The 25,906-nt window shown below is 34.7% G+C and overlaps 1 protein-coding gene across 5 annotated transcripts in view; it reads right to left on the bottom strand.

The window, feature by feature from the left end:
• LOC150099350 (uncharacterized) overlaps positions 1 to 25,906 on the bottom strand; it is a 350,001-nt gene that overhangs the window by 212,239 nt on the left and 111,856 nt on the right. For all 5 annotated transcript variants that reach the window (XM_090404451.1, XM_090404452.1, XM_090404450.1 and 2 more), the window contains one exon: positions 12,068 to 12,149. In XM_090404451.1, coding sequence (XP_090260577.1) covers positions 12,068 to 12,149 — 82 coding nt within the window. The remainder of the gene's footprint in view (positions 1 to 12,067; positions 12,150 to 25,906) is intronic.

Below are 25,906 nucleotides of genomic sequence, written 5' to 3'. Positions count from 1 at the left end.
TTATTCAAGCACAGATACGTGGATATCTCGACAAATTGTGGCAAGATGTCTGTGATAAGTAGGCATATACACCTCAAGGCCTGTAGTCTGCATCCCTTTATCCACAGCTCATTGTAGAACACATTTTCAGTGGTGGTGGTGGTGTATCCATAAAAATTGGCAAAACACCAATGAGCTAATGTACTTTGCAGATGAGTCATTTTAGTCTCACCTCTGATTCTATATGGCACTTGATCTAGAATGAAAGTAGTACTGCTCACCATTGTGAAAATATTCTTCTAAGGGATAGATATGGCAGTGCTGGAAAAAAGGACTATGATTGTGAATGACATTGCAACGAAGTTCTTCAATGTCATGTTCGATTGGTCCATGGTGCTGTAGGCAAAGAATTCATTTGTATGGATGACAATTCTACACAACATTATACACAAGCAGTGGAGTACTTCTGGAGGCCGAAGATATTAATCGAACTGAGTGGTCAGCACACTCCCCAGACCTCAATTCTGTAGGACACGTTTGGGATGCAATAGAGAAACACATTGGTGCCTGGAGTGGGCCAGTTTGCCTCAAGAACTGCTAAATCACTTGGTGCTAAGAATGGGCGAGGAAAGATTACCAAAACAAGTGTTCTCTGCCAGGTTGGCAGCAAAACGACCCAGAGGAAGACCAAGATATAGGTGGATTGATACGGTACAAAGTGCCTTAGACGATAGAAATATAAGATCTGATAATGTTGGAGTCTTGACAAGTAACAGACTGATTTGGAGGAAAATTGTAGATAGGAAGTTAGTAATGATGTAGTTTTTTTCATGTAGTACTATCATATCCTGTACACCCCTTGAGGGTATATGGCAGGAATTTGATGATGATGATGAAATTTAAATGCATGATGGAAAACTACTTGGCCAGAATGTGTGAAAAAGAAAAACCCTATACCTTTGCATACAACTGAATATCCCAATATCATCAGATTAGCACGTGCAGTTGGCAGAGGATTTGATGATTTTTCGTCTGCAGATACTGAAGAATTGATGGCTGACAAGGCTGTTAGTGATGACGAAATAATAGAAGCTGTCCTTTAGAATCTCGATGAAAAAGCGATGAAGAGATTCTACTCACTTCAGGATTAATTAAAGAAGGGCTTCAAATGGCTAGTAAAATTGCAAAGTCATTTTCTTACACATGATCCAAATACTAAATAGGCTGAACAGTTTAAAAGTGAACTGAAGTCATGTATGATGGTGCAATATGAAGAATTATACAAAGATCTAGTTAAAACAGGATTTCAATGATTGATTACAGAGCTTGTGGCAAAAAAAAATCAACCTTCAGAATTATTGGAAATTAGTGCTAATTTAGTTCCTTTTATTGAAGAAAACGTTTCACCACTGCAGTACAAACAGGACAGCCAAAGTGTTTCATTCCAGTCTCACACAAAAGAATGCAGCTACTGTCAGAAAGTGATGGCAAATAAAATTTAACTAATAACCATATGTGCATGTATTTGGACCTTTTCAAATCTGTTTTATTAGTGACACTATTTTTTAAGAGATGCATATATGTGTTTTGTTTGAAAATAACTTATTGTTCATATCGAGTTTTCACATTTGGAACCACTATTTTTTCATATGTACCGTATTCGTTTTTACAAAGTTTTCATTTACATGATTTTTTCTGGAACCAATCTACCGTGTAAATGGAGAATTTTTTGTGTGGTGTATTTTTATTTATTTATTTTTTATTTTTTAAATAGATTAGATGACTGCTCAGAGATAAAAATATAAACACTATTTTAATGAAGTAACTGCACAACTAGTTTTCGCCTTCTTAGAAGACTTCTTCGAGTGCATAACAGGAGGGAACTACAACAAACATTGAGAGAGAGAAAAATCTATACATTAAAGCATTAACGTATTAATGTTTGAACCTGTTCTGTGTCTCTTCATTGTTGGCATGTGCATGAGTTCGAGGTCTTGTGGATGCCAATGTTCGATAGCAGCATAATGACAGTCTGAGAGATTACAGCTGAGGTTAATTTTGAGATGTACTGAACTGTGGATGATTTCTTTAGATTCTAAAATTCTTCTTTCCAGTTCATCCTAGCATCGAAAGATATTTTCTGATTTGTCCCATATGACTGGATGAATGATAGTTTTTGTTGTTAGCACCAGCAGAATTCAGAACATGGTTCGACATGGCACTTGCTCTGGTTCTGCCACATGCAACATCTTTTTTGTTCCTCTAGACGTAATTCAAAGGATTTTTCTGTCTGGCCAAAATAAGGCATGTTGCAGTTGCACCAAATACAGCAAATGCCAAGATATTTCAAATTGTCATGTTTTTTTTTTTTTTTAAAGAAGTGAAACATAACAATCTGAAATATCCCGGCAAGTAAAAAATATAACAGGATGTTATATTTTTTAAGAATTAGCATAAACATCAACATGTTAGTATTTCTCAAGCATTGTAAATTTCATGTCCTCTCTCCTAGATTCATTTCCTTAAGAGAAAACATTAAAACAGAACATGCAAAGAAAATATACCATAGAACTAAAAAAGGAACTTTGAATGAAAGAATTTATGATACAAAATGCACCTTGGCACATATATTTATTTACCCAGAAAGCTTCTTTATCTGCTACTATTGAAAAGGAAAATCATCTAAATCGAAGTTTCCACTCTCTCCTGATAAAATTGTCAACAAATCAAGTTACAACCTTTCCAATGTTGAAAAGAATATTATTAATAAGGGATTTAATTTCATGATATCACCAAAATTCATGCCAAAGAAGCTGTTACTAAAATTAAAAAGGATACCTCTTTCCTTCCTACTCAAGAAGCTAATTTACTCCACATGAATCCATTTTTATTACCCACAATGTGAAACCTCCTACAGACAACATCTCTCTCCAGCAGAACAAGCAATAAAAAAAAAACTACAAACAGATATAATAATTCTTCGTGTAGATAAAGGTAACTCCACTGTCATCCTGAATACTGAAGAATACAATAACAAAATGTTCCAATTATTACAAACACTCTATTCTTGACAGATCCAACTTGTGAACTCTGTAACCATATAAACAGCCTTCTAGAAGAACAACTACTGTTTTCTAGAAATATTCTATTGTCTCTTCGTTCACTTCATCCTTTAATCCCTAGATTAAATGGATTATCAAAAATTCACAAAGAAAATGCTCCACTGAGACCATTTGTGGAAGGCACTGATTCACCTAGTTATAAACTCTCAAAGTATTTAGCCAAGTCTCTAAAATGCTTATTCAGCTCAACCTCCTCTTTCCTCAAAAATTTTGTTGATTTTGTTTCACGTGCAAAAAACCTACATATTCAAAAAGAAGAAATTATGGCTAGTTTTGATGTCATTTCACTCTTCACAAATGTGACTACAGAAGTTCTTACACTGTTAAAAAATAAATTATCAAAAAAGTAATGTCTTTATTAACCCATTGTGTTAAATTCTGGTATTTCCAGTTTAAAGACACTATTTACAAACAAAACTTTGGGCAACCCTTTATCACCCATACTGGCAAATTTATATTTGGAATCTTTTGAAGAAAAAGCTCTCTCTTTATTCCCATTGAACTAAGATTGTGGAAAAGATATAGATGACATCTTCCTAATCTGGAGTCATGGACCAGAGTTTTAAGAATTTCCTAGACCACTTCAGCAGTCAACACTCAAAAATTCAATTTACTGCAGAATTAGAGATTGATGGCTCTCTTCTGTTCCTAGATGGCAAAACTCATGAGCGAGTTTGCCATCCAGGAACAGAAGAGAGCCATCAATCTCTAATTCTTTCTGCAGATAATCTCTATCTACAGGAAACCAGCTCATACCAATAGATATCTCCATGCACAGTCCCATCACTATCCAATTCAAAAACTTGACATTGTTTCTACACTAGACAAATGTGCTCGCTCCCTTCTCTGAGACGAAAATATTAACAAAGAACTTACAATCTTTCAGCAAATTGGTTATTCAACAAACAGTTAATAAGCTACTATTTAATCCATCTCTTCACCATATTGAAAATAGAAATAGTAAAAAAGGCTACATATATCTACCATATCAGTTCTGTTTTTGCCAAAATTAGCCAAAGTTCTTAAAAAACATAACAGCTGGACTTCTTTCACTCCTCTACTTAAATTCTGTTCCTTGCTCAGTACACCCAAGCAAAAACATAACTTGAAATATCCTGGTGTTTACTATGTTTGGTGCAACTTCAACATGCTTTATTTTGGCCAGATAGAAAAATCCATCAAATTACATCTAGAGATGTAATTACATCAAATTACATAACAGAGACGTACATATGGCAGAACAAATCGGAAAATATCTTTCGATGCTAGGATGAACTTGAAAGAATTGCAGAATCTAAAGAAATCGTCCTCAATACAGTACATCTCAACACTAACCTCAACTATAATCCCTCAGACTGTCATTGCACTGCTATCCAACTTCAGCATTCATGAGACCTTGAACGCATGCACACACCCAACACCTCCAAACGTTAATACATTAACGCTTTAACATATAGATTTTTCTCTCTCGCAATGTTTGTTGTAGTTCCCTCATGTTACGCACCCGAAGAGGTCTTCTAAGAAGACAAAACTAGTTTTGCAGTTTACTTAAATTAAAATAGTGTTCCTATTTTTATCTCTGAGATTATAGTCATTTAATCTATTTCAAAAAATATGTCTCTCAGCTGAGAGAATCAGTTATATCATGTGTGTGTGTGTATGAGAGAGAGAGAAAGTGAGAAATCTCCATCCATCAGTGGCTCTAACAGGCACTTAAATCCCCATGACCTTCCAAGTATCCTTGGAATTCCTATACAAGGATAAAGCAGATCTTATGCCCCTAAGTATTCTCATTTGTAAATTGCATGTGTTCAACTGTCCGGTTTGCCTGTTGGAGAAAAAAAAATCTTTCATATGAGACCGGCTAACTCACCTTTAGTCTAAAGAGACCAGATAAAGGTTCCTCATGTCACGGATGGGAATTGAATACAAGTCTTTCCAACCAAAGGGCTTTGTTTATACCAACTGAGCTATGGAGACTCACTTGAGAAATCTAGGAAGTTTAAAATTAGAGGAAGGTTTTTATCTCTTGTTGTAACTTTTAATGGTTGCTGAAGCAACCATTAAAATAGGTGAACAATATTGAACTTCCTGTTTGAATACCAGATCTCTGTTTTACTAATTACATAATTAGTGCCTTCTTGTTAGTGGTATTGGACTTTTATCCACCAAAACCAGAGAAGGTTGTATTCATTACAAAGTCATAAGTAGAATGGTTTCAGCAACTTTCCACCACTCTATCACTTGTACCTTAGTTGCTTGCCATCTTGTTTCTTGAGTACTGACATTGTCTGCATATTTTTCAGGTTGTAATCAACTCTTACAGGAATGGGTCTTTTGCTCCTGTGGCACGGTTGACAGTCTCTTATGGCCTTAAGAGAGAAGAAGACAGGAAAAATGAAGTGAGTGGTCTGTCCTGAAGAAGATGGGGGATTGAATAATTATAACTCATATAGGAGTTTCCTATTTAATTTTACTTTTAAGGGATTCTCTCCAGTTTCCCAAAAGTGGATTCTGGCAACTCAATGGACTAGACAGTACTGTCTTTTATAATTTGTTTGGCGTTTTTCCTTACTGTTAGTGTTTTTTCGTATGTTATATAATTTTATTTCAAGTTATTTTAGTTTATTTTCTTTTATATTTATTTTTTATTTTTTTTTTATTTAATTATTCATTTAATTATTTAATTATTATTTTTTGGTTAAGGGATAATGATAACTAGCTTTTCTTCTCTGCATCCAGAGAGTTTCCCAGGTGTTGGTTATTTGGGAATTTTGAATAATTATTTTCATTCCCATAACTCTGTATTCACATTGGTTACTAGGTATACAGGCTTGGGGAGAACACTTCTCTGAAAGTGATAGAGATATTGGTGTGCTTATTAGCCTGGTTAACATATGCTCTGGTAGCATTATTTAAGAGTATAGTACCATAGGCTTTAAGTAAATAAAGAACCTAAAAGATTGATTAAACCTGAGCATGGGGGCCAGGCTAACATAAATATCTGTTTAGGATTAAATTATAATCAATTGTAAAAGTGAGAATTTTGGGGGATAAATTAAATAAACAAATAAATAATAAAAAATAAAGTAAATAAACAAATAAATAAAAAAAAGAGGGTTGTTGTGGCCATTTTGTTTACTTTTCTTGGAATTAGTCATGGGAGTTTCAGAATGATGTTGCCTTCAGATAGGTAGCATAATGCAGATGGGGAACTCCATCTTTTCCTGAAAAGATTTGGTCCCAGTTCTGCTAACTGTAGTCTCAGGTAGTTTTTGATTGAGGCTCTTGAACTTCTTTTAATATCCTCTATTGTTTTCTTTTGTTTTTCATATGTTACAATATTCCTGATTTTCCAAATGTGATATTTAATTTCAATTAGTAGGTCGAGTAGTCGAGTAGCTTTTTTTTCAAGCTTCCTTTCCCTGGTAAGTCTTGCAGGTATAGTGCTTGTTCCTTTCTGAGTGCGGGGATGTTGAAGATGCTGCTTACATTAGCCCATATTTGTGTTGCCACTGTGCATTTATAGAACAGGTGTTCTTGGGTTTCTTGTAGGGTGCAAAAGGCACAATTTGCACTTTGAAGTATTCTCCATTTCAGGAGTTTTGTGTTTACTTGTAAGATGTTGTGTAACATCCTCCAGTTAAAATTGTGTCTGGATGAGTAGGGTGTACTTGAAGTAACAGTTTCCATTTTTCCTTTTCTTGGGGGAGTGTGTCTGTTGGAATGTTACTAATTGCAATATGTCCTCTTATAATTTGTAATATGTCCTCTTTTTTTAGTTCTTGAAGATGTTGTTTGTTCTTTTTGTGGCGATGATTCTTGCTTGTCTAGATATGGTTCTGTAGTATTCTGATGATATTTTTGCCTTTTCACCAATGTGGGTTTGGCCTGTGAACATTTTGTACTTTACTCCTAGCCAGTACTGGCACATTTCATGGGAGGGGGTGTGCAGTTTGTATAATCTTAATTACCTGCATCATTTTCTCTACTGAAAGCATATCTGTTATTCTTGGGATGTTCAGACCCCCCCCCCCCTTGTTCCTTTCTTTAGGCCAATTTGTTTTTACTAACTTTTGCTTTTTTATTGTTCCAGAAAAAGCTGTAGATAACGTCTTCCAGTCTTTTAGTTTGTAGTTTGCTGAGTGGAAATGGAGTTGTATAGTATTTTATCAAGGGGATCATTAACTGTTTGATGATTTGTGCTTTTCCAGTGGCAGTTAGGAGTACAGATTGCCATGTTTCTTTTATACAGATGATTTTCTTAATTATTTCTTCTTCGTTTTCAAGTTGGCCTAGGTGTTGAAAGGAATTCCTAGTATGGTGATTGGTGCTGGATGTTGTGTTGCACCAGCTCCTAATACTTTTATTTTTGTTTTGTTGATCTGATCCTGTTATTCTGTTGTCTGGAAGAGTCTTTAGGGCAGTGTTGTTGATTATGATGCAAGTGACATCATCAGCATGTAAAACACATTTCATGTTTCTTTGTTGGGGTTATAAATCCTTTAATTTCTGAGTTCTGTCTGATCATTTTTGCAAGCAACTGAATTTGTGTTATGTATAGAGCTGGTGAAACAAGGCAGACTTGCCTTACACCTTGCATTATGTTGATGTCTTCAGAGAGATTGTTGTTGATGCATATTTTGTTAATTATGTTCTTATATAGGCAGTTTATCATACGTAAGAAGTGTGGACCATAGTTATGTGCTGTTAAGAGTTCATGGTTAACTCTGTCAAAAGCTTTGCTTTGGTCAAGGGAAACCAATGTTGCATTTATTTTTTTTTCCTGGGTGTACTGGATATCTCTGGTTAAACTAGTTGTCTGGAAGGTGTATCTGCCTGGTATAGCACAGGTTTGATTTGTGTGTATTATTGTTTTTAGTGTTGGGCTCAGTCTATTAGTTATTATTTTCGCTAATATTTTGTAGTCAGTATTCAGCAAGGTGATAGGCCTCCAATTGCTGACCTGCAATATGTCTATCTTAGGCTTTGGGATTAGAGTTATAATTCCTAGTTTATGTGAGGGTGCTAATTCACCATCTTTGATGAGTGTGTTGTAGACTTGTGTCAGGATGGGAGCTAGGTTGTTTTTAAATATTCTATAAAAGGTGCTCCCAAGTCCATCTGAGCCTGGTGATTTATTTACTTTCAGTGTGGAGATTGCCTGCTTTACTTCTATTTCTGTAATTTCTCTTTCCAAGTCCTCTCTGTCTTCTTGTGGTATCTTAGGTAGGTTGCTGATTATTTCCTCCCATTCCTTCTTGTTTGATTGTTTTGCGGCATGTAGTTCTCTGTAATAAATTGTGAAGATCCTACTTATTTCTATAGGATCTGTAACTGTTAGGCCTAGGTGCTGTATTTCCTCTATTGCCTGTTCCTGTCATCATTTTTTAATTTGGTTGTAGAAGGGCTTGGTGAATTTTATCTCTGCTGATATGTTGGTCAACCTGCTTTTTAACTGCAGGGTGTTTAGTTGTGTTTCTTTGATTCTTTCTATTTCTAATTTATACTTTTTGATCAGGTCCTTCAATCTGGGCATGTTGTGGTTGTTTGAGCCAGCTTTTAATATAATGATTTTCTTGTAGAGTGTGGAAGTCATCTGTCTTTGTTCTTTCTTTTTGTTTTTTCCCATTCCATTATTATTGTACAACATTCTTCCTTTAGGTTTTCCCACACTTCTATTAGTGGTCTTTGAGTTCTGCTTAGTTCTGTTTTTCCTGTTTCCCAGTTTGCAGTTACAGTCTCTTCCAGTGTTGCTAGTAGATCTAGCTCTTTCATTAGAGATGGGTTCATGTGCCAGAATCCAGCCCCATGATTTGGTGGTTTGTAATTTATGTTGATGATTACCATCATGTGGTCTGATAGATTTTTTCTGTTATTTACTGAGACTGTATCTGTTGAGTCTAGGAGGTAATGTAGATTTTTACTGAGGTAAAGCCTGTCTATTCTTGTGGATACTCTTCCATTGATCCAAGTGGGTGGAGGGTTGGGTTGTATTTAGGATTTTGTGTAGTTCTTCCAGGCTGTATTTCACACAGTGTGTTTAAGTTGGTTCTGCCTTGTATTCCTCTATGGGTGTTGCCTCCTATTTTATCCGATTTATCTGTTAAGCAGTTGAAGTCGCCTCCAAATATGTGCTCATGTGGCCCTTCCATGTAAGTGTCAAGGTTCTTAAAGAAAAGTGATCTTCAGTGTCCATTATTGGGCACATATATATTTGTGAAGTTTACTCTTTGGTTTCCCAGTTTGGTTATTACAGATATTATTCTTCCTTCTTGGTCTCGTGTGCTGGAGATGGTTTTTCCTGGAAAGTTTGCTGCCAGGATTATGGCTGTTCCCCTGGCAATATTGCTTCCTCCACTCCAGTACACTGTGAAGTTGTGTATTTTCTCCATTTTCTTGATTTCTGTGAGTTTGGTTATATGGGTTTCCTGAAGGAAAAGCACATGGATGCCTTTTATTTTCATTTGGTTGATTATTTCCCCTTGTTTTTGTGGAGTTATGCTGCCCCTTGTGTTTAGGATGCCTATTTCCTTTTCCTTTCACTTTCCTGCTGTTTTCTTTGGTCTTTTCATTACCAGTAGTGGAGTTGCTGTGACATTCTGATTCATATGGCATATCTAGAATGTCAATTTCTGCTATATTTTCTCTGTTTGTTGGGCAGTTTTTTTGACTGTGATCTTTTGTTTCTGAAAAGGTTTCTGTTGTACTATTAGTTTTAGTGTGATCCTTGGCTTCTTGGTTTGAAGGTTGCTCAATATTCTGTGTTGCTCTAGTCTGTTTCTTTGTATGGTAAACTGGGGTTGCTTTTGGGTTTCGGCATGCCTCTGTTCTGCTTTTAGTTGTATTATTTTGTTTTGAGGATTCTCTTGGCTTGCTCTTGATCGAAGTAATCTGTACCTTGGGAGTAGTTGATGAGTTGATCTGTGGGGTAGGCAGTGATTATGTTCTGCTGCTTCTCTTGGTTTTATCATCAAGTGGGATGCTTCCCCTTTTTTTTCCCATCAGTGTTATTGTGTTCAATTGATTCTGGAATTATTAGCTGCTTAGGGCTATTTTCAACATTTCCTACTGTAGGATCCACCTTATCTTCAATTTCTCTGGTATTAGTTATCGGCATTCCCATCTTCTGAATTTGGTTCTTGGTCTGATTCTTTACATTGGGTGATAGTATTTGTAGGTAAAGAAGGTGCTGGTGGGTTTTTGGTTGTTGAGTGTCTTGCATTTCCCTGTATTGACAAAGTGTCACTACCTTTTTCTGAGTTACAGTGATGATCTAGCATCTGTGTTATTGAGGTTTCCTGACATACAAACCCACCATTTTCTGTAGGTGGGTGTGTAGTACTTCTTACATCTTTTCCATTTAGTGTCTCCTGTGTTTGAACACTTGTTGTTTGGGGTAGAATTTGGTTTGCCCTTTTCAATTTTGTTATCTCTGGGTGTCTCTTTTCTTATTATGTTTGCCTGAGGTGTGCTTAAATTCTTTTTATTCACGGTGGTTGATTTCTTGCTGATTGCATTAGCAAAAGATTGGATTTGGCACTGATATGCCCTATGATCTTGAGTGCCACATTTCCTGCATGGGGCAGTGCATGTTGGCTGGGTGTGGCCAATAAGAGAGCAGTTCCCACAGCATGAATTAGGGAAATCTTTTGCAAGATGCCCTTCTTTGTAGCATCTACTACATACTTTAGTCATTCCTGGGTAAGTTATTACCAACGTAGCCTTGGATGTCTAAAAAGTTGGGTACCATTTTTAACATTTTAATTTTTATGTGTACAATGCCATTTTCTACTGTGGGAAAATTCTTGAACACTAGCTTCTTAATGCCAAGTACCTGTCCATACTTTTGGAAGATAGTTTGCAGATTATCATCAGTAATTTCTACTGATAGTCTTCTAATTGTCATGGTTACTATGTTTGATCCGACTGAATTGACGGAATAATTTTTCTGATCGTAATTTATCCCATTATCTATCAAATTTTCTTTAGCTGACATGTTCCTAACCGTGATTTCAAACATTCCACGTGCTTCATCCCAACAGTTTAAAGCCTTCATATTATGCAATCCTACTATTTCTGCAACAGTTGACAATATCTTCGTCAACACGTTCAAAAGTAACTCGAGCGGAAAACTCCCGACTTATTTTTGATTGTGCCATAGTAAAGAGTTACTAGACACGGCAGAATATCATTCACGGCTCAAGATTATGCACTTTAGAATAAAAGGTAAAGAGATTACAATGCGGGGGAAGAAATATGAATGCACATATATATAACTGGTGTTAGAAACGAAGCACGATAGTGGGGTTCCAGGCATCTCCACATTCACAAGTGCACAAAGAGCTAAGGCAACGTTAAGCAGCCGCCATTAATCTGAACGTACTACACGTGGTTGAGTCAGGAAATTCGAGAAAATACAGAACTAATGAACACAGTTCTGGTAATTTCAAGTATTGTTCACAATCAGCTGGCCGATTGATGCCGAAAATTTAATATCACACAGATAATATTAATGAAAATACTTTTAGAAGAGCACAGAAACCAACGCAACAGCACAATTGGTCTTTTTGGAAATTTCTTACAGAACTAAATTCAATACAACAGTTTTCTGTAACGAACTGACTAAACATTCCCACATTTCATATTTTAAGTTGCTGGTATGAGAGGTTGGGGAAATTGCAAAACCCCACCTAAAAACCAATGGATTTTGTATAATTAATGATCTGAACTATTGTTTCTACTAGTGTAGAAACAATGGTCCAGAATGTAATTATGGTGTTGAAAAGCAATATGTCTTCCTTCCTTGAATGTAATTTTAAAGTTATGCTCCTAGAAAAATGCTCATAATGATGCTTTGGAGTTTATTAAATACAATGAATAAATTAAAGTTTAATAAATAGTGTAACATTCTAATAAATCAAAAGTTGATTTATAATAAACTATAATAATGAAAGCAAATTTACCTTTTGGTAACCTAATGAGCGGAGGAATTAAACAACCCACATGAAAGCCCCGATTACAGGAATTACAACGTAACATCTTTTTCTAAAAAGAGAAGTGGGGGAAGAGATTAAAACAAAATACATTAAGTAATCTGCACATAACTCCACTCTCAAATTTAGTTCACTTCAAAATACAATCTGAAGCAATGAGAAAATTTACCAAAGCAATCTCACTCAAAATTTTAACAATATTTCATATTTAAGATACTGGTAGAACACTAAGGACTGTTCTAGTAGTGCAAAATGCCAGTATTTTATCAGTTACATTTTGATTTAAAAAGTGCAATAACAATTATGCTAAAAAGTGATTCATTTCTATCAGTTCAATTATAATAGATGAACACTCACTCTTGTTTACTGCTTCACTGAGATCAGTTGTGCCCTAGATAGAGAAATGGCACTGCTGAATATTGGTAAAACTTCACGATGCATTGTTGTATCCAATTGTAGTTTTTATTGTACAACGGTTATATTTTATTCAATCTTTTCTAACCTAAACCTTCTTCTATATTAACCTTATCGGCTGCGCCATTTATGTTGTAATTTTTTCTTTCTTATTATAACTATCCTACCGGCTGCGCCATTTATGTTGTGTTGCTACTTCTTATTTATCTCCGTAATACACTATCGGGTAGCATGTGGTACCTCTGAGGGACAATGGAATTTCCTCGAGATAGAGGCAGTACCAGAGTATCAGAGTGTCTGAGATTTACCTCTCTTAAAACGCCAAGAAATTTATTTGTTTCACCGCACCACTCAGCGCTATCAGATTATTAAATATTAACAACCAAGTGGTAATTTCAGGACAGTACTTGACAGTACCTATCAATTCTGCAGACGTGGCCAAAATATACCCTTTTCAAATATCCTTTTAACATCCCGCATAGGTTCGCATTAATATTTTATAAGTGGTGCATCGGATTCCAGAAATCACAGAAAGTCTTTGTTAGAATCAAAAGCAAGGTTTATTATACTCAAAGGTTGATACACATAATAACAGTAAATCAAATCCCATCTTAAGGGAGTTTCAGACAAGGCATATAAAATTCAAACACTATTATTACACTTATAAAATAATATACCGTAGCTTCCTAAAGTATGAATTATATTAACCTTCGCTAATGCATTAGTCATGTACTATTATCACAATCAATCTAAGACTCTGTAGCTCTGTCAGACTACACAAGATAACATTCATATCTTTCACAATCTCTTTATATTATGCCAATTCTTTACTCTAAACATATCCTTGATTTCATTCAATATAAAGGCGAACTTTAACACAACAACAGATAATAAAATTTGAATTCAATATCTTTTTAAAGTCCTAGCAATACAACCTTATCCTGTATCATTAATGTTTTCTTTTATAACATATTAATGTGGCACAAATCTTTCATTCATATACAGTGAAACACAAGCAAAGTATACTTATCTTCCCTTATGGTTCTTTAAGGCATCAAAGTTCACAGGAAACTGGCCTTCTGTGGACAGCCTGACTTGTCCTTTTCCGCGGAGATACTGCCCCGAGACCCGCGACTCTTTTATCGGATTCGCTCCGATATGGGGCACCGGCACCTACGAGGGGGGAACACACCAGAGATCCAGGAGAAAAAGGCCTCTTACAGGGTCGCATGACCCTTATATTTCCCCTATTCTTCTTGGCGATTCTCGCCCTATTCTATGTCCGGCCGACTCACCCTTGCTATTAGGTCACGGCAGCCATATCTCTCCCCCGCTATCGCACGTACGCTGACGTCATGTTGTTTACTTTGGGCAAGCCGCTCCCTCGCGTAACCTTTGGACTTGACTCCCCCCACCCCCCAACTGTTGAATTTGTGCTTACATTCCATAACTCTTTTATACATGTTTTATAATGCTCTGCTAATGTTTTACACTTTCAATATTAAATTAACCACGTTCGTGAATGGCACAAAATATATACTTATTTACCCTTTCATTACAGAGCATGCTTGATATATATATATACATATTATTTATTTTACACTTAGAGGCAATTTACTGTATTTATCTCATTCTTTTGTTTGGAAAGGCATGTTAGACTGTGATAAGATAGAAATTCATAAATTTCCACTCTATCACAATCTAACAGCATATCAATGAAGGAATAGAATGGGAATTATTAATAACTACTTAATAGTTCATTTGCTGAGTATTTCTTTATAATACTACACATTAGAATTTTTTTTTTTTTTTTTTGTTAAAGGTGTTTTAAATTTATCACTGATAAGATGGATGACCTAATGCTTACCTCATTCATGGCATTAATATATTTTATCATTCATTAAATTATATTTTCCCCTGCCTAAGTAAACCTGCAAAATATGGTAGACACTTAACACCATGATAAGAATGTCTGCATGATATAAAGTGCTGCAGATATCTTATCAAAGAACCAAGTGGCATCACTTCATCATTCGACAGTTCATCAATCTATAATGCGACTAGATTAAAACTAATAAATTAACAATCTGATATTATTGACTAATGCAATCAGACTAATACAATAATACACTCTGATATGTATCAAATTACAAGCGGAAAACTCAATTCATTCAGACTGGCTTTGAATGTAATTGGAGTCCAATCAGCTAGTCATTTAGAACAAACAACTAGCTTTTTTGGCAGCACAAACTTCTCGTAATAAAAAAAGAACTCAAATGATTTTTATGCAAGCTGTTTATCCATGAAAATAATAGATCTCAAAAAGAAAATGATCACTGAGAGAAAGAGGAGAGGGAAATCATTTTATTTCATTCCCATTTCATCAAGGATAAAATGACTTCATAAACAATATTTTATATTAATTCTAACCGATCTTACCTTCATTTCCTAGATTCATCCTTCCCAACCACATTAGTAGAATGTTTGGTACAGAACAAATTGAGTTCCACCATTTTATACCTTTTCCTTATGATTTGGCAGTAGTTTTAATTCATCAAGTTTTGTTTTATTTTTTAATGTAATTTTTTTTTTTATCAAGAAGCATGGCAGAACAGATGGTTTCTAATACAAAACTCAGAGTTCAATGCTATGCAAATATGGGAGTAATGGAGGTATTTGGAATTACAACCAAAGCAATTAAGGATGTGAGATGAATTAAGTTTGTTAGTTGCATGTGTTCTGGCAGATAAAAAATCCCAGTTTCTGAGAGAAACTGGGATTTTTTGAAAAAATTAAAATGAAAAAAATGAAAGAGAGAGAGAAAGCGATTGGTACTGCATGATAATCCAGCAGTTATGTAACATGAAACCACATCTCCAATTGATAAAATTTGCTGAATAAGGCAATGCTGTTCATAGTACCAGTTTAGATATGTATAAATAGTATCAGCAATACACTATATTTCTTCAAACAATGTGTTTGACTTTTATATAAATCACTGTGATGGGAAGCTTAGGGAAGACTGTCTTTGTTTCAACAAGTAGTACTGAAATATTTCTTACTATAATGAACATATTTGCAGATTTTTTTTCCTTCTTAAAAATTTAACTTAAATCTAAAAAAGAAGCCAAACAGCACTGAAGTTGTCAACAACTATATATTCCAAGTTTTTAAATAATTAGTCCTATTTGTAGGAACTAGCTTATATTATAGGCTGTTTATTTGTTTCTGTATTTTGCTTTATTTGTTATTAAATTTTATTTATGCTTCTGACTGATTATTTTCACTTAGTCATATATTTACCTTCTCCCACATCTTCTTGCATTTTGTTCTCTACATATGCTGTCAAGAATATGATCACTAATTTCTACTCTGTTGTTCACACAACTAAGTTTACATCAAGATCAAATGAATAAATATAAAACAGTCAAGAGGCTTTGTGTGCAAGTGGTTTCCTGCTATATCTAACAATCATTCTTGTTAACTCATGCAAATCCACTATTTCGGTATCCAGATTACTGATACTGAAATAAGTGAATCAAATTTTAGGCATCAAATCTAACTCATTCTTTTCATATTGTGAAGAATGATCATTTGTTTAAACACAAAAAATCTACATGCAGTAAATCAAAATGTTATCCAGCCACTCAATAGCAATTTTGTATCCATTTCATGCTATAGTTATCTCGGCATCTGATGCCCTACTACTGAGCAGCCACATAACATAATTTACTGTGTGTCTGTGTTGCCACACTGGTTAAAAGTATGTAGATAATACTTTGGGGGAGGAGGGGGAAGAAATAATAAGCTAAAAAATTATGAAAATTATTTATCTAAACCAGGGGTTGGCAACCATTCCAGCTTGCATGCCACATTCAACTTTTATTTTTAATAATCGGGCTGCAAGCGTTTAAGAGAAAATAGCGAGTGAAAAAAAATACTGAAGTTATCAATTTTTATTATATCAATCTTAAAAAACAAAAAAAAACCACAGAAATATTTAAGTACAAGATACGAAACAAGCATGAAAATGAAACTCAATGAAAAATTATCATGTAAAAACAAAGTAATATAGTTTATACATCACAATACGTGTCTCCCCCTGCTTAATGTGCCTTTTGTGATTGTTTTCCCTTAGCCAAATTATCTATATCCACTTTATAGCCTGAGGTGCAAATTCGAATCGAAGCATGCAAATGTTCATCAGTCAGCCAAGAAGAAAATTTATGTTTTCTAAAACTCATTATAGAAAATGCTTGTTCGTAAATGTGACTATCATGTTCTTTGTGAAACTGATTAATGGCAAGCGTCGATAAAATTTTTGGATATTTTCTAATGAAAATGCATTCTTTAATATTTCATTGTGTTGTAATTCCAAAACTTCCACCTGTAGTTGGTTTGGTAGGTCATCAATGTTGACATTAAAAGTGTTCAAAAATAATCACATTTCAATGCTTTATGAAAATCCACAAATCTTGTTGAAAATACCGTTTATAAATCTTCAATAATACCAACAAAAGTTTTCTTTTGTGTTTGCCATCCAATTGTAGATGCAGATTTGCAACATACATAATGATGTAGATTTTCTTTCATCATATGCTTCAACAGATATATAGCCTGCCCTTCAAAAGCTTTTATGTCAGAAAACAGTTCTGCTAGTAATTTACCTTGGCCCTGCAGGCTCAAATTAAGTTCATTAAGATAGGTTGTAATATCTACCATAAATGCAAAAGACAATCCATTTTTTATCCGATAGTTGTGGGACAGTATTTTCATGTTCCATCATAAAAATACCTATTTCTTCATTAAAAAATAAATTCTTTTTAGCACAGCACCTCTACTTAACCATCTAACAGATGAGTAGTAGTAGATAACATCCCTATACTCTGATTCTATCAAGAATTCTTGAAATTGGTAGTGTTTCAGACCATTCGGCCGGATGCAATTTACAGTTGATATCGGGAAGTCTATAGCATCTTTCATCAATGATAAAATTTTGCTACAAAGTGCTTCCTGATGAATGATGCAATAGAACACCATTGGATTATCATAACCTAAATTCTGTAATTCCGCACAAATTCGAACTACTACACTGGTGTCAGAGCTACGCATATTTCTTCCACCATCGGTTGTCGCACTTTTTATTTTTTTCCAGTCCAATGCTAAAGAATCAATAGTTTCTTTTACTTTTATGAAGAAATGATTGCCGGTTGTAGTACCTTTTAAACTACACAAACTGGCCAATTCTTCATGATCATTAAAAGTCGCTATCGATGCCCCAAATAAATATCATTAACTGCGCAGTGTCTATTACATCAGTACTTTCATCCATTGCCAGAGCGTAACAATCAAATGATTTTGCTTTAAATTTAAGCTGCTCAAATAAATCAATACCGATTTCTTCTACTCGCCTTGTAAAGTCCTGGCAGATAAACTAATAATCTTGAAATAATGTCTTCTTTTCTAGGCATATTTGTTCATTTACAGCTAATAAACAGTTTAATAAATTCTGAATCTGTATAAACTTTCTTTTGCAACTAGTTCTGCTACAACAAAACTAGCTCATTATGAATACTTTTCTTCTTAAAGATGTTTTGCTGAGTAGTCAAAGAAGCTTGTTATTAATTTGATTTTTTCTAAGTTCACAGTTAAAATTCTTGTATTGGCTTTCATGTTCATTCTCGTAACGGCGCCCGATATTATATTCTTTCATAACAGCACCACTTATGACAAATAAGACAAAGGGGCTTATCCCCATTTTCAATAACTAAGTACTTGTTCCATTCATCATTAAACCTTCTTCCTTCATCTGAATATTATGTTTTCTTGAACCCTTTTTGAAATTATTTTTTAACAATACATATCCTCTGAAAATAATAGTTGATTTTATTGAATTATATTAAAAGACAGACCAGGGAACGTGGCTGCAAAAGTACGCCAAAATCTCGGGTTGTCATTGGGTGTAGTTGCCTTTCTTATCCCCACTCATGATGATTCACATGGTTGACTCACGCCAAGTTGCACGGTGATATCATGAAATATAGGTATAAAATTATTTTTAGTTTATTATTCATATTATAAAATGTATTATTTAAATAATGCAACATACAAGCCACATGCCATGTAAGCATGGTCAACCTTTTATGGGCCACCAAAAATGAATGTTTAGGCTGCCGCTTGATCTAAATTAAGTGACAAGTCATTTGTATGATGTGTGACTGCTGCATTCTTTTTTTGGAGATCTTTTTACAGTGTTGCAACATTTATTCGAAATGTATAATCAATTAAATCATGATGAATAAGAATTGAAGCCATAACAAAATAAATAATGATTAACTATGGAATAACTTATGTGAGACTTTACTGAGCATATCATTTTCATGATAGTGTCTAGAGAATCTTCGATGACTTTCAAATTAAACAAGAAGAAAAAAACAGAAAGATTCAATAATCAAAACGTGCAAGCTACTTGTATATGATAGAGAGGCACAGTCTAAAATACATTCGAATCTCATGTAAGGTATTTTACTCATTCATTTGGATAATTAGTTATGTTATAACTAAAGGTTCTGTAAATAGCACAAAACCTTCAGAATGGTAACAATGACAGCCTAGCTGTTGGTTGCATGTTGAAATTCCTACTCCAGATATCTACAACCAGTCTATAAATCAAACACCTATCATTGCCTCCCCCACAGTGCCAACATGAAATCCAATGAGTGGGACATGGCTGAAAGTATGGTTGTCATCTAGTCTATTTAAATCTTTCTTGATGTTTTTACTATTTATAGCCGGCATCATCAGATTTTTCTTATTAAGACTTCAAAAATCAGCAAACAGAAAATTCAAATTGCCTGTATTTTTTCCAATATAAGAAACCTCATGAAATCATTAGTCATATTTATCACCTGGCCACCAAATATGAATAATCAAAGCAAAAAGCTTAACATAAGGAAAAAGCTTATAAAAGCAAATCAGACTATGGTGTTCTCTTAGGTTACTCAGGAATAATTGTGCAACCTGTCTGATCTAGTGTGGCTGTAACATGTTATTTCATTGACCAGTAACATGTTATGATAATCTCTATACACATGCATGCTCTGGAAGGTTTGTTGACCTTGAAGTGATTCAATGATGCTAACTTATGCTGAACAAAGCATTTTCATAAGGAAACTTAAGTTGATGGAACAATATTAATGTTGTTTTTGTATTCAGCATATACAAATACGTTAGAATCTACTTTTTTTTTTTTGCCTAAAATCAAATTTCAATGTTACAGTCATCGGAAGGTAGCCTCAAATATCAGTTTAATGGAAGCATATTCATTCTAGGATGAATATATGGCTTCATATCACACAGACTAGCTTCAGCAATGCATTCCATTCATCCAGTACTCTTCATGAAAAATTACTCTTCACTTCCTTGTCTAGGATGTTACCTCTACTCCCCAGTACAGAACTTGGCAGTATTGTTCAGATGTCCAATTATTTATTATCATCTAGTATTCATCCCTCTTCAACTTCTAGACCAAACTGTCATGTGGCAACCATCAAATGTCTCTGAATACTCCAAAATATTATTGCATACAAGTTCACTGTATCCAACACATTTGTCATTTTTTCATAAAATACTAACTAGATGTATCCTCCATACAGGCCACTAGAAAATTCTAGGCCTATCAACCCAATCCTGGATACTGAGTCTTTAAGACTGAGAAGTATGGTATAACAGAGCATGGAGCTGATACTGACAACAGGTTGTTCTGGTCTAAGACCTGTCTACTATTGCTACTTTGAATTTGAACATTCATTCAAAGAGTGCTGAAGCACTATTACATTACCTCAACTTGAACCATAATGACCATCTTTACCTAAAACTCTGGAGTCTTACCCCTATTAGTTACAAGCTATTTTTTTTTAAATCACATCTCACACTCAACTACTGTATTACACTAGCATGCAGCTTGTACATTTCCGAATCCATTGTTGTTCCATCTTGTTGAAATATCTGTTCAGTGATATATATATTCAAATCAAAATATTTATAGTGTTATTAAACACGCTTGTATCTATGCACTTGAATTAATCCTATATTCTATTCCTAACCAATCTCATGTTCAACAGAAGCAATGGCATAGTGGTACTTCTTAAATGGAACAACACCCTCACAAATTTATGATTTATATTGCCAACTTTGTAAGTATAGTACATAAAGCAATATGCCACAGCAACATACTATTACAGAAATAATTGAAGAAAATATTAACAAATCCCATTGAAAACAGTCTTTTCCTTCTATTTTTTAGCAAATTAAGGACCATGTCATATTACAAAACAAATGCTTATTTAAACAAATCAATTCACAAAATTTTCCACTCATAAGTCAGCAGGTATGGGGAAAAAAATAATTTTTTTTTTTAATCTTCCTCTCAGTTCACTTTCCAGAACTCAATTCTGAATGCTTTTTACATAAAAAGGAGTTCATTCATCCATCAGCAATACTGGGAAACTGCTTCAACATTGTACATGTCCAACATTATTATCTCATACCCTCAGTGTGTGTGTGTGTGTCAAATTAGCATACTACAGCGAAGTAACCACAAAGCATTATCAAGACTGTAAAGGACAACTACAGTGCTTGCAGATAATGCACATTTAAAGGAAACTAAGTGTAAAACTTAAGTTTCTGTAGCTTAGCAGTTCTGGTATTTTGGTATGTTTTACATGGCAAAAGTAGACATTATAGTGCAAATTGAAAAGGGAATATACAATCTTCTGAGAGACTCTGCAGACCTCACATGCATACAAACTTCAGCCGAATTACTAAAATCTAAATTACCACACAGAAACATACCAAAATTGGAGTTAAGAGATCTTAGAGAAATGAGAGATAAAAACACAGTAATGGTTATGGCAGACAAAGGAAATGCAATAATAGTTATGAATAGATGAATATGAATATGTAAGAAAAATGAACAGCCTATGAGAAGATTCCAACACTTATTTATTCTTAGACCAGGATCCCACATGGCACACACACACACATAATAAAGCTAATGACTTGATCAAAAAGTTACCTAATTGGCCAGAAGAATTTAAAAAAATCTTCATCAAAACGTCCCAAGAATTTATGGTGCACCAACAATATGCAAAAGATATTCCATTACAGCCAATTGTAGATGGGAGAGATTCCCCAACCTCAAACTTAGCAAAATATCTGTCAAACCTCATAACGTAGATAAGAAAAACAGAACCATGTGTAAAATATAGCTTACATTTTATTGAAAAGGTAAAAGATAAACAGAGCATTCAGACATCTTAGCAAGTTTATACTGTAGTCAGTCTTTTCATCAACATACCCTGGGATGACACAGTGGATCTACTTTTAAACCTTTTCCAAATGGGCACAGTAAGGCTATTCAAACACTTCATATTTCAGGACAAATATTAGGAACAAAAAGGAGGACTTCCCATGGGTTGTTCCTCCCCTTTCTCCAGCTTTAGCCAACCTGTTGTTTAATTAATTTTAAAGATTAGCTGAACAGCTTGCACCCCAATATGAAATTCACTCCTGAACTGGAAGATCACAAAAAATTACTATTCTTTGATATCCTTGTCAAAATAAAGAAAAAAAGATTATCCTTTTCAGTATACAGAAAACTACCATAACAGGAAGATCTTTAAATGCTGCTTCACATTATCATCTCCATTACAAAAGGTGGGCATGATTAAAACATTACGAGATAGAGCATACAATATATCCAGCATGTCAATTAAAAGGAATGAAGAACTACACTTCAGACAAAACCTCACACTCAACGGTGTTATGAACCCAAGACGATCAACAAAATTCTTAATGCACCTGCAACAGCTCCATTACTTAAACAAGATTTTAAGAATGCAATCATACTACCTAACAGCAAGAATGTTACAGACAAAGTGTTAGGTTTCTCCATGAGTACATCAAAGTGACTTTATATATATATATATATATATATATATATTTGAATAAAATCTCAAGATTCTTACATCCACCAAAATCTCCACATCCTATGAAAAAAACCAGCCGTTTTTAAGAATTCATTGCACTTATGGCATTTGCAATGTAGGTCAGACAGGAAGATCAAGGGAGAGCTGTGTGTCTGAACACGTAAAAGACACTGAAAAAAGAATAACATACCGTATTTGCTAGCGTATAAGACGCACTTTTCTTTGAAAATAGGTCTGAAAAACAGGGTGCGTCTTATACGCTGATACTCAGTTTTTTTATTACTTTCATTTCTGGAAATTTTCTCTGTTCTGAGTTACGCAATCTCTTTCTTGCTTCCTCATGGTGTGTGAGAACATTCCAGTTACGTAGAGTTCAGCGGATGCACTAGTGAAAGCTAACTAGTCAGCTTCAACCTTTAGATGTGTCTCTAGTAATAAACCATTTAAGGGATTTATGAAGGAGAAGCGGAACAGCTGAATGCAGTCATCAGATTTTGAGGTTACGCCATCAGGAAGAGGCCTAGCATTTCGCAAGTTTGTGAGTGGGTCAAAGTTTCATGGGATGCTGTGAAAACTGAGACAGTGGTTAAATCATTTAAGAAGTGTGGCATTAGTAATGCACTGGATGGTACAGAGGACAATTTGTTGTATCAGGACTCAGATTCAGAAGAGGTTTCAAGTGTCTCTCCATTTAGCTCTGGAGATGAATTTCTGGGTTTTGACGAAGAAGATTAAAAGGTGGGACTCTTTCCTAGTTAGATTAGGTAGTTGTTGAAAGTAGACCTACTTATTACTTTATATTTGAAATACTGTAAATTCATTATAATATTCAGTGATGAAGTTTCTTTTCCTAAAAAATGTGTACAAAAAAGGGCATACATCTTATACGCTGGCAAATACGGTAAATCAGGCTTGGAATTCCACGCAACTACCACAGGCCATCAAGCAGTTTAGCAACAAACAAAAATGCCATATACTGATCATAATTGTTTTACGAGAAAGTTCAAGGGCCTCACAAATGCCAAGGATTCCCACATAATGCAACAGTAAGCAAGGCTTAATCTTACAGCAAGTTTGGTCTGCTTTCATTAAAAATCTAACTGCTATGGACCTAGAATACAAGCACAATACTACATAATGTGACAGCAACAACTAACAATGTTCCAACCTGCATGCAGTAATGAATTTAACTTTTTTTTTTTTTTTATTCTAGTTACTTACTGGTATGTACCAGTTGTGAAGTTCTGATAACCTTAGCCAGCAAAAGTTGGTCGCTTGGTAGAGCCTCTGCTACAAATGGCTCACGCAAAAAGTTAAGTTTGAGCAGAGTTAGTAGATGGAAGGGGTTCAATCATTCGATGCTGTTGGCACACTCTCTCTCAATGAGAGTTTGGACTCCCTGGAGGTGTCTTATCACACATAATAATAATGTGTGATTAATTGTTTCTAATCTTTTGTTGTGTATAACTTTTGTTGCTAGTACCCCTGATGATGTTAAGTCTGACAACTTACGAAACTTGTAGGGTAATAACTGCTTATTTTATTAAACTCATTTACCTTAAAAACGTGAACTCTATACCAGAAGCTTCCCACAGCAACTTAAGTGTATCAGAAAGTCTATAAATCCCTACTTAAGTCAATGAAAATGATGGGGTTAATATATATATATATATATATATATATATATATATATATATATCTGCCTAATAAACAGAATACAACCAACACAATATTTCTCAGAAGTCAGAATTCAAGCATGTTCATACTACTTGTACCAACATTCTGCATAATATGCAAAATATCTGGCATATCTGGTAATTCCATTGCACAAGGGTGGCAAAGACCGATGTATCCAACTATCAACCAATTAATATCTCAGGAGTGGTGGTGAAGATTTTGGAAAAATTGGTTAGGGTCCGCATTCAGAAATGGGTTGACAGTGAATCTCTACTTTGCAATGAACAACATGGGTTTACTAAGGGAAGGTCATGCTTTAGCAACTTGCTCACATTCTATAACAATGTGACCATTGAACTAGACAAGGGGAATGGATACACCATGATACTTTTGGATTTTTCTAAGGCTTTTGAGAGAATACAGCATGGCAGAGTGCTGCATAAAGTGGAGAAAATGGGTTTGGGTTATACACTATTAGCATGGATAAGAGGACAGCTGACTGACATATCAAAAAGTGGTATACGGGGGGGATCTTAGTCTGCAAGGTTTAAGGTAACAAGTGGTGTACCACAAGGATCATCATTTGGTCCACTGTTATTCAATCTGTACATTAATGATATTGGGAAGGATTTGACAAGAGATATACAATTATTTGCTGATGAAATGTTGCTGATATGCAGTCTTTGCAGCATGATTTGAATAGGCTGGAATTGTGGGCATTGGATAATGGGTGTCAGTTTAATGTCAGTAAATGTAAAGAGGATATCTAATCATGCCAGTCATTCACTTTGGCATGATTAGATATCCAATGTCGTATTATACTGGTGGGATTATGCTAGGGATCTTAGAGTGTTAATAGATAGGAAGTTTAAGTTCAGGGACCATGTGGCAAAGATTGCAAATACAACTCAAAAGATAATTGCAATGCTGAAAACGAATTGCAATGCTGAAATAACAAAGGATGTTATTTTAATATCCTTTGTTAAGGATGTTAAAATAACATCCTTAACAAAGATAAGGATATTATTTTGTCTCTTTACAAGGCCTTGATAAGACCTCACTTGGACTATTGTGCACAGGTCTGGTTTCCATTGAGATTCTAATATATTGGAGAGAGTACAAAGGAGTGTTAAAAATGATATCAGGATTGTGAAATACTGATTATGAAGACAGATTGAGAATTTGTAGACTGCAGACACTAGCAAACAGGAGAAAGAGGGGTGATATGATTGAGACTTACAAACTTCTGAAAGGGTCATACATGATTTCAATTGATGGAATTTTTCACTTTATGGAGGGTGGGGAAAGGACGAGAGGGCATTCTTGGAAGCTGAGAATGAAGACCACCAAGAAGGGTGTGAGAGCTAGATTTTTCTTTCAGAGGGTGGTGTGCGATTGGATATTGTGAGTGCAAGCAGTGTGAATGAATTCAAGAATAAGTATGATAACTGGTGTGTGTAGTATGTGGCCTCCCTTGATGAGTCTGACTCCCTGGAAGTCTCTCTCAATAATAATATTTGTGTGTGTGTGGGGGGGGGAAGGAATTTTTGTTATACAATTTCATTTAACATTGCTTTTTGGAAATGCTTACTAGAATATACTTTGCTTTATGGTTCAAAAATTTGGCATTAGGTACATATAACACATCTTGTAGAATTAATATAAATAACAAATTATTAACTGATAAATACTGAAAGAATTACACGATTTCACACACAGATGTAGAACT

This window comes from Typopeltis vanoorti, chromosome 14 (genome assembly GCF_054136105.1).
Source record: "Typopeltis vanoorti isolate ZY-2024b chromosome 14, IOZ_Tvanoo_1.0, whole genome shotgun sequence".
NCBI lineage: Eukaryota > Metazoa > Arthropoda > Arachnida > Uropygi > Thelyphonidae > Typopeltis > Typopeltis vanoorti.
The sequence above is the reverse complement of the archived record's forward strand: the minus strand, read 5'-3'. Positions and strand labels throughout refer to the sequence as shown.